Source organism: Pristiophorus japonicus, chromosome 15 (genome assembly GCF_044704955.1).
Source record: "Pristiophorus japonicus isolate sPriJap1 chromosome 15, sPriJap1.hap1, whole genome shotgun sequence".
Taxonomy (NCBI): domain Eukaryota; kingdom Metazoa; phylum Chordata; class Chondrichthyes; family Pristiophoridae; genus Pristiophorus; species Pristiophorus japonicus.
In genome coordinates, this window is record NC_091991.1 from 128,503,557 (window position 1) to 128,513,978 (window position 10,422).

Genomic DNA, 10,422 nt, shown 5'->3' on the forward strand with positions numbered 1-10,422 from the left:
CCTGAACTTAAGGAAAGATAACTTCGACTGTATGAGATGTGAATTGGCTAGAATAGACTGGCAGAGGATACTTAAAGGGTTGACGGTGGATAAGCAATGGCAAACATTTAAAGATCACATGGATGAACTTCAGCAATTGTACATCCCTGTCTGGAGTAAAAATAAAACTGGGAAGGTGGCTCAACCATGGCTAACAAGGGAAATTAAGGATAGTGTTAAAACCAAGGAAGAGGCATATAAATTGGCTAGAAAAAGCAACAAACCTGAGGACTGGGAGAAATTTAGAATTCAACAGAGGAGGACAAAGGGTTTAAGTAAGAAGGGGAAAATAGAGTACGAAAGGAAGCGTGCAGGGAACATAAAAACTGACTGCAAAAGCTTCTAAAATATGTGAAGAGAAAAAGATTAGTAAAGACAAACATAGGTCCCTTGCAGTCGGATTCAGGTGAACAAAGAAATGGCAGACCAATTGAACCAATACTTTGTTTCTGTCTTCACAAAGGAAGATACAAATAACCTTCCGAATGTATTTGGGGACAGTGGGTCTAGTGAGAATGAGGAACTAAAAGATATCCTTATTAGGTGGGAAATTGATGGGATTAAAGGCCGATAAATCCCTGGGTTCTGATAGTCTGCATCCCAGAGTACTAAAGGAAGTGGCCTTAGAAATAGTGGATGCATTGGTGACCATTTTTCAACAATCTATTGACTCTGGATCAGTTCCTATGGACTGGAGGGTAGCTAATGTAACGGCACTTTTTAAAAAAGGAGGGAGAGAGAAAACGGGTAATTATAGACCGATTAGCCTGACATCAGTAGTGGGGAAAATGTTGGAATCAATCATTAAGGATGAAATAGCAGCCCATTTGGAAAGCAGTGACAGGATCGGACCGAGTCAGCATGGATTTATGAAAGGGAAATCATGCTTGACGAATCTTCTGGAATTTTTTGAGGATGTAACTCGTAGAGTGGACAAGGGGGAACCAGTGGATGTGGTGTATTTGGACTTTCAAAAGGCTTTTGACAAGGTCCCGCACAAGAGATTGGTGTACAAAATCAAGGTGTATGGTATTGGGGGTAATGTACTGATGTGGATAAGAGAACTGGTTGGCAGACAGGAAGCAGAGCGTCGGGATAAACGGGTCCTTTTCAGAATGGCAGGGCTCAGTGCTGGGACCCCAGCTCTTTACAATATACATTAATGATTTGGATGAAGGAATAGAGTGTAATATCTCCAAGTTTGTGGATGACACTAAACTGGGTGGCGGTGTGAGCTGTGAGGAGGACGCTAAGAGGCTGCAGGGTGACTTGGACAGATTAGGTGAGTGGGCAAATACATGGCAGATGCAGTATTATGTGGATAAATGTGAGGTTATTCATTTTGGGGGCAAATACATGAAGGCAGAATATTATCTGAATGGCGGCAGACTAGAAAAAGGGGAGGTGCAACGAGACCTGGGTGTCATGGTTCATCAGTCACAAAGTGGGCACGCAGGTACAGCAGACGGTAAAGAAGGCAAATGGTATGTTGGCCTTCATAGCTAGGGGATTTGAATATAGGAGCAGGGAGGTCTTACTGCAGTTGTACAGGGCCTTAGTGAGGCCTCACCTGGAATATTGTGTTCAGTTTTGGTCTCCTAGTCTGAGGAAGGACGTTCTTGTTATTGAGGGAGTTTAGCGAAAGTTCACCAGACTGATTCCAGGGATGGCTGGGCTGGCGCATGAGGAGAGACTGGATCAACTGAGCCTTTATTCACTGGCGTTTAGAAGGATGAGAGGGGATCTCATAGAAACATATAAAATTCTGACAGGACTGGACAGGTTAGATGCGGGAAGAATGTTCTTGATGTTGGGGAAGTCCAGAATCAGGGGACATAATCTTAGGATAAGGGGTAGGCTATTTAGGACAGAGATGAGGAGAAACTTCTTCACTCAGAGTTGTTGACCTGTGGAATTCCCTGCCGCAGAGAGTTGTTGATGCCAGTTCGTTGGATATATTCAGGAGGGAGTTCGATATGGCCCTCGTGGTTAAGGGGATCAAGAGGTATGGAGAGAAAGCAGGAAAGGGGTACTGAAGGAATGATCAGCCATGATCTTATTGAATGGCCGCCTCCTGCACCTATTTTCTGTGTTTCTATGTTTCAGCCCCGCATGCCCGCCCCCAGCCCCCAGTAAAAATCAGTCCAAATGTTTCGAGTGTAGTCCCTTTGTCAGATCTCCTTTTAACCTCCTTTGTTCTAATGAAAAAGCCCCAATTTCTCCCTTCGTAATTCAATTCTTAATGAATCTTCGATACCCTCTCTGTGACCTTGACATCCTTCCTAATGTAAGGTGCCCAAAACTAAGCTTCATATTTTAAATGGCCTAACCAATAATTGGTACTGGTTTAGCTTTGCCTCTTGGCTTTTGTACTCTATATCCCTGCTTATAAAACCAAGAATTCCATATGTTTATTTTTATCAACTTGTCCTATATACCTGCACCTCTAAGTCCCATTGTTCCAGTACTCCTTTTAAAATGTCCCAAATCACAAAAAATCTAGGCTGACACTCCAGTGCAGTGCTGCACTGTAGGAGGTGCCGTCTTTTGGGTGAGACGTTAAATGGAGATCCCGTCTGCTCTCTCAAGTGGACTTAAACGATCCCATGGCACTATTTCGAAGAAGAGCAGGGGAGTTATCCCCAGTGTCCTGGCCAGCATTTATCCCTCAATCAACATAACAAAAAAACATTATCTGGTCATTATCACATTGCTCTTTGTGGGAGCTTGCTTGTGTGCAAATTGGCTGCTGTGTTTCCCACATTACAACAGTGACTACACTCCAAAAGTACTTTGTTGGTTGTAACGTGCTTTGAGATGTCCAGTGGTCGTGAAAGGTGCTATATAAATCCAAGTCTTTCTTTCTTTTAGTAGATATGATCTCATTATTCATTCTCCCAAAATGCATTGCCTCGTATTTAATCTGAGATCTATCTGTGCTTTCTACTAATCCAGTTCTGTTTGTAAAATAAGTTATGGAACCTAATTCAACAGTGGTTTGTAACAAGCGACTTCTACATTCTAACCATCCACTGGAAAGAAATTGTTTCTAACCTCGCCTTTAACTCTTGTGATTATCTTAAATTTATGTTGTCTTGTTACTGTCTTGCTCATCAGTGAAACAGTCCACCACTGCTTACAAACTGGAATTGGTCCATGTTAACAATGGAGTCACCATAAACAATGCGAGATCGTCATCTTAGACTGATATCAGGTCACCCCTTAACCATCTTGGTTCATTCTGTGTTGGGGATGGGAGAGATCCAAGGGGGGGAACAGGGAAGCTGGCTGCAGAACAGGAATTGGTCATTGGGAACCATGCAGTCACATGAGTCCTGGTTTTAACCTAACCTGCCCATTTCATACATGACTTATTTTACACTCCACTCACTTAAAATGTCTTGATAGTTGTGTTAATTGATCCTAGGGCCTAATCCTTTATCATAATGGGTGGTGAGATTACATGTGAAGGTACACCAGATTGCAGTCCAGAACAATGCCAAGGCTAATTTTCCCCATCCAATACAGACTGAAGAAATTCAACCTGGGAATTTTCATGTAGAAACTGGCTCAGCGACTCACTGAGCCATTGGGAAGAGCCCACAGCTGTTGCTATTGAATATTCTGCAAATTAATATATTCTAAACAGGAGGCTGCTCTTGTTATCTGTACAATGTTTCATTTTCTAGTGCATTCATTCCAATACAATAGGGTTGATTGTAACGTTCCCAAATCAGAGTTAACGAGGCAGTAATTACCTCAATGGGGTCGGTACACTTACTACCCAGTTAGCGGCAGCAATCGGGCTGTTGCCACAGTCAGTGGCTGAAGTCCCTACTGTATCAGGTGATGGGCTGCTTTTAATGTGCAGATCCAGGTCCTATGATGTACATAGGAGTCTAATTATCAATTTAGACTAGCACTGGTTGGAGCATGCGCAGTGCACTCCCACAACTTCACTGGCGATAGAACAGAAGAAGCCCTGAAAGGGAAAGTTTTTAAACAGTTTTTGTGGGGCCAGAAGGAGCAGGAATGCGTCTCTGGCCCCACAAAAATAATTCCCCTCTTCCCCCCGCAACACCCCCTCTGGATTTACCTTGCTGCTGGCCCATCTGATATTGGGCCAGCCTGCACTGGCACATCTGCTTGGCCTGCACAGATTGCTAGTTTCATTTAAATGAGAGCCGAGCCTCAAAATGGGTCCGGCCTCTCCACCCAGGAAACGAACAGGCTGCTGGTGTGCCCCAGCAGTTGGCCGCTCCATGAAACAACCCCAATGTGTTCTCTATTTTCATTTACAGGGGGTTAAAATGTATTTGAAGATGGTGTGTCTGTTGGAGAAGAAACCATAAACCTAACATGCTAGATTAGATATTCTGGAATATTGCAGCATTCTAATGTGTTTGAAACCTTTTTATACTTAACTTATTTTTTCCCCCCTGTAGCGTACTGGCACACAATGGGACACGGCCACATTCGAGAGTACAGAGCAGAAAAATAAATTCTTGAGACTTATGGGTGGATTAAAGTCGTCGAATCAACCTCAGTCAACTGGACAGTGTTCTGGAAAGCCCAACATGGCACTTAACAAACAGGAAGAACAAAAATTCAACAGTACTCTGCAGAAGGAATTCGACAAAGCATTGAATCTTCGGCAAAATCGAGGCATTGGCCTGGGCTACCAGCCTTTTCCAAATCACACCCAAAACAAAACCTTTTTTATTGATAAGCAAGCCTCAAACTCAAAGAAGTTTGATTTTAACTAAAAGACAAACTGAACCAACCTTGCCATAGGTTTTGATTTTTTTTTTAAATGAAATACTGTTAAGTAACTTCCGTTTGAAGACTAAGTGTGGTTCTCCTTCATAGCAATTGTCCTCCAGTATGGGAGTTACACGGTTGTATAAAGGGAGCTGAATGAACAATAGTGGGCTCAGCTGTGTGCTTTGGTCTGATCCAAGCCTGTCAAATTGTAATTTTGACCTGACGCACAGCAATTACATTCAAAGTCAATAGTACAGCTGGAAACAAGACTTGGTGCCACTTTTTGTCAGTTCAGTATTGGATTTCATGTTGAACAAAGAACTGGCTCTGTCCTGATTGAATGGACCAAATGCAGACTTTATTTTGATTTCATTTTTGCTTCTAATCAGTTACAACTGTTATTTTCATTCTTTCATTATGTCAACAATATTTTTATCTGGACAATAAATTACACAGATTAAAAAGCAGCCTGGTGTGGTATAGTATATGATTTATTGGAACGAGTGTGGTCTGCAAAAAATTTACAGCCTTTTTATGTGATGAAAAGGAAACAAAATCAATAAAATAAAATGTAATTAAAAGGTCATTTTAAATAGATGAGTACTTTGTCCAAAAAAAAGACAATTGCAGCTGCAGGACCACCAAAAGGGATTGAATTCCAGCTCTTTAGTAATAAAACAAGTCGACTCAATCACTTCCCAATCTCGTTCACTGCCTTTCTTTTCCGGTCAATTATTAAAAAAAAACTGTGTGAGAAATTGGGCACCATTTCATCCGCTTTTCAGGGGAAACGGGTGCTGAAAACAACAAATTTTGCAGTGTTATGTCTTGTGCCCAAAGGAAGCCAGAATTACATCCAATCACATATTGGCTGAGATGGCGCCGCTTGATCCAAGAACCCTATCTGAGGGCGGCTGCCAGCATCATCGCTGGCCCAAATTGGTGCCCTTGAATGCACAATTGTCATCTATAATAATAGCGTAAGAAATAGGAGCAGGAGTAGCCTGCTCTGCCATTCAGTAAGATCATGGCTGATCTGATCTTGGCCTCAACTCCACTTCCCCGCCCGCTCCCTATAACCCTCGACTCCCTTCTCATTCAAAAAAACTGGCAGCTCGATGGAATTTTGCAGATTCAATTTTGGACAAGCTTCGGCTTCTGGTGCTGCTAGTAGTACATTGACCTTTTTAAACGTCCTTCTGGTGTAAGTACAGCAGTGAAAATGCTACATTTTCCTTCCGCTCTGAAGGTATACAGCACACTGTTTTTGTTCCTAACACCATTAAAATGCAATATCCTTCCCCCACTCACCCAGCACTGAATCTTTTGCCTTTCAGCTCCCACCACAAACTCCATATCCTAGCCTCTGATTCTATCTCCCTCTTTGGCCATTTCTCAGGCTGAACTAAACTGTTCAGTTTTGGCATCCTATTTGAACCCTAGCTGAAATTTAAACCCGACTTTCTGCAGTGATTGCTGAACCATTTAATTTCAGTACAAGATTGATGAGTCTTTCCTCTCTACAGTACCACATCCAGATTTGGTCATTTGCAATAGGAAGACTGCAGACATCATAAGACTGAAATTAATTGTAAGATCTTTAACTCTAAAACCGGGTTGGTCAAATAGTGTACTTCTGAAAAATCAGCAGTTCAGTCGGCAGAATATTGCAATTGTTATGGGAGGCTTTACATGCTTACTTAATCATCCTAAGGCTTAATAGCCCAGATTTAGGTTACCGCTACTGTTAAAATAATGCTAGTCGAAAAATCTAGGCTAATGGGTCCAAGAATCTTTTTTTGTCCAGACTCCAGGTGATCTCAGTCGTGCTAAGGGTACAGTTCCAGAGGTGACCAGTGGCAATTCTTATGTAAATTTCAACAGTGTACATTGATGGTTTATTCAACTGTGGAGACATCACAGATAAGCTCAATACTGTCGTCACCAAACATCATATGCACATTTCCAGCGGAGGAACCCTGGGTGATTGTTTTTTCCTTGCCTGAAGTCAACTGTGATTGTCCCAGTTGAAATCTAACTGGGATTGAGCTAGGACGGCTGTGGATTCTAAGGCCTAGAAATTGGCCACTTACTGCCGCGATCCAGTCGAGAAATGGCGGCCACCATTCTAGCGCCTTTCTCTAGCGCAAAACTCGCCAGCTGCCACTTTGGTGAGGCCTTAGCGCTGCCCATAGCAGTGGTGGCCCTGGAAATTAATTTAAGAGAGGGTGACTAACACGCCAACTTAACGTCACTCAGCAAACCTAGACCTTGGCGCTGAGTTAAAATACATGTGGTATTTGGTGCAATACATATTAATGTTTTTTTTAAATTGCAGGGAGTGCTGCTGGACGCTTGCAAGGATGGTAAAGGAAGGCCTCTGAGAAGAGAGAACATGCTGGAAATACTCAGCAGGTCAGGCAGCATCCGTGGAGAGAGAGAGAGTTCACGTCTCAGGTCGAGATGCTGCCTGCCCTGCTGAGTATTTCCAGCATTTTATACTTTTACTTAAGATTTACAGCATCCGCTCGTAGCGAGAAGAGGAAGATCGAGAACAGGAAAAAGCAGATGAAGAGGAAGCAGAAGGAAGAATGCAACCCAGACAGTCCCTTTCTGGCCGGGAATCTGGGATGGAATCATCCACCTGCTGTACCAGTGACCACAACCACAATTCCCCTTTCAATTTTTGTCCCACATCTTACCTTCCCTTTGTTACTGACCATCACAGCGTCCTCTTGGCCATAATGCTGAAATAAAAGCCACCACAAGGCAAACTTTCCAATCCAACTTTATACATCTATCCATCCAATATGACATAAAGAAATCAACTAATCCCCCTTATGAATCATCTTAGTGACTGCCTTGTGTGTGCCTTTTTCTCATCATCATCAGAGGCAGTCCCTTGGAGTCGAGGATGACTTGCTTCCACTCTAAAAGTGAGTTCTCAGGTGGTTGAAGAATCCAATGTGGGAATTACAGTCTCTGTTACAGGTGGGGCAGATAGGGCTGAAGGAAAGGTGGGGTGGAGCTTGGGTTGACGCATGCTCCTTCCGCTGTCTGTGCTTGGTTTCTGCTTGCTCTCGGCGACGAGACTCGAGGTGCTCAGCACCCTCCCAGATGCTCTTTGGCTAGTTTGGGGCCAGGAATTGCCAGGTGCCGGTGGGGATGTTGCACTTTATTAATCAAGGAGGATTTGAAGGTGTTCTTGAAGTGTTTCCTGTGCCCACCTGGGGCTCCCTTGCTGTGACAAAGCTCCAATTAGAACGCTTGCTTTAGGAGTCTGTCAGGCATGCAGACGATGTGGCCCACCCAATGGAGCTGATCGAGCGTGGTCAGTGCTTCGATGCTGGGGAGCGAGAACAGTGATGTTGATGCGTCTGTCCTCCCAATGGATTTGCAGGATTTTGCGGAGGCAGCGCTGGTGGTACTTCTCCAGCGTTTTGAGATGTCTGCTGTAAATAGTCCACGTCTCTGAGCCATATAGGAGGGCAGGTATCACTACTGCCCTGTAGACCATAAGCTTGGTGCCAGATTTGAGGTCCTGGTCTTCAAACACTATTTTCCGAAGGCTGCGCTGGCGCACTGCAGGCAGTGTTGGATCTCATCAGCGATGTCTGCCCTTGCTGACTAAACTCCCGAGGTATGGAAAATGGTCCATGTTATCCAAGGCCTTGCCGTGGATTTTAATGACCGGGGGACAGTGCTGTGTGGTGGGGTCAGGTTGGTGGAGGATCTTTGTCTTACGGATGTTTCGTGTAAGGTCCATGCTTTTCTATGACTCGGTGAAGGTGTTGATGATGGCTTGGAGCTCGGGCCTCTGAGTGCACAGACGCAAGCGTCGTCTACATACTGTAATTCAGTGACAGAGGATGTGACCACCTTGGATCTAACCTGGAGGTGGAGAAGGTTGAACAGATTCCCATTAGTTCTATAGTGGGGAGCTTGCTGAGGGTGAGATGAAGCATTGCAGCAAGGAAGATCGAAAAGAGCGTTGGTGCGATGACGCAGCCCTGCTTGACCCCAGTCCGGACGTTGATTGAGTCTATGGTGAATCCGTGGGTCAGGATCACGGCTTGCATGTCATCGTGGAGGATGGTGGCAAACTTTTGAGGGCAGCCGAAACAGAGGAGGATGCTCCATTGTCCTTTGCAGTTGACAGTGTCAAAGGCCTTTGTGAGGTCAAAGAAGGCCATGTACAAAGATTGGTGCTGTTCCCTGCATTTCTCTCGCAGTTGTCGCGCAGGGAAGATCATGTCCACTGTACCCCTTGGGTGGACGGAATTCGCATTGCGACTGGAAGAAGCTCTTCAGCCACAGGGTGAAGACAATTGAGGAGGATTCTTGTGATGACGTTCCCTGTGGCCGACAGCAGGGAGATTCCTCTGTAGTTACCGCAGTTGGACTTTCTAGAAGATTGTCACGATTATGGCGTCTCTGAGATCTCCTGGCATGCCCTCCTCCCAAATGAGAGATGAGATCATGCATTCGTGCCAATAGAGATTCTCCGCCATGCGTTAGTGCCTCGGTGGGAATTCCATCTGCTCCTGATGTCTTGTTCTTCAGCTGACAGATGGCCTTTTCTACCTCGTGCCAGGCTGGGGTTGTGCTGAGATGGTGGCGGGTAGCATGCTGCGGGATTGAGTCGAGTACATTCGCGTCGAAGACAGTTGACGAGATCTTCGAAGTGTTCCTTCCAGTGTGCACTAACTGCCTCTCTGTCCTTGAGTACCTCTCCATTCTTGACCAGCAGTGGGGTAGGGCCTTGGGTGCTTGGGCCGTAGGTGGTCTTGACTATGCTGAAGAATCCTTGCATGGCGTGATTGTCGGCTAGCTGCTGGATCTCTTGTGCTTTCTCCACCCACCATCTATTCTTTAGGTTGCGGGTTTTTTGTTGGACTTCGGCCTTCAGCCATCTGTAGAGCTGCTTTCTTGCTCTCGAGTTGGGCTTTGCTTTAAGTTCAGAAATGACTTTCACTTGCGGCTTATTCGCTCCTGGATCTCCTGGTCGTTCTCGTCAAACCAGTCTTGGTGTTTCCTGGTCGTGTGACCGAGCGTCTCTTCGCAGGTGCTGATAATGGAAGCCTTGAGGGCAGGCCAGGCGCTGTGGGCACTCTTCGTCTCTGGATTATCGAGGGTTGCCAGGTTGGCAGTGAGGCGCTGGCTGTATAGGGCTTTCTTATCAGGGTCTTTGAGTGCCGCTGTGTTGATTTTCCTGCGGCATTGTTTCTGTTGCCGTCACAGTTTTGATGTTGATGATGGAGAGAATTAGGCGGTGGTCCATCCTGCAATTGTAGGCTCCTGTCATGGCGCGGGTGATGCACACGCCCTTGCGGACCCTCGCTCGGACGATGACATAGTCGAGCAGATGCCAGTGCTTGGAGCGAGGGTGTTGCCATGATGCCTTGTACTTGTCCCTCTGATGGAACATGGTGTTGGTGATGACAAGGCCATGTTGTAGGTATTTTGTCAGGAGCAGGGTACCGCTGGAGTTGGTTTTTCCTACCCCCTCTCGACCGATCATACCTCCCCAGAGGTCTGTGTCCTTTCCGACTCGGTGTTGAAATCGCCGAGGAGGATCAGCTTGTCGCCCGTTGGTACTCGGGACAGGGATGGTGCGAG

General features: G+C 45.3%; 1 protein-coding gene across 7 annotated transcripts in view; it reads left to right on the plus strand.

The window, feature by feature from the left end:
* LOC139281033 (lysine-rich nucleolar protein 1-like) overlaps positions 1-5,345 on the plus strand; it is a 47,686-nt gene extending 42,341 nt beyond the window's left edge. For 2 of the 7 annotated variants that reach the window (XM_070900907.1, XM_070900908.1), the window contains one exon: positions 4,485-5,345. In XM_070900907.1, the coding sequence (XP_070757008.1) occupies positions 4,485-4,805 (321 nt within the window). In that variant the 3' untranslated portion in view covers positions 4,806-5,345. The remainder of the gene's footprint in view (positions 1-4,484) is intronic. The other 5 variants (XM_070900911.1, XM_070900913.1, XM_070900909.1 and 2 more) reach the window with 3 other exon arrangements.
* The last annotated feature ends 5,077 nt before the right edge of the window (positions 5,346-10,422 follow it).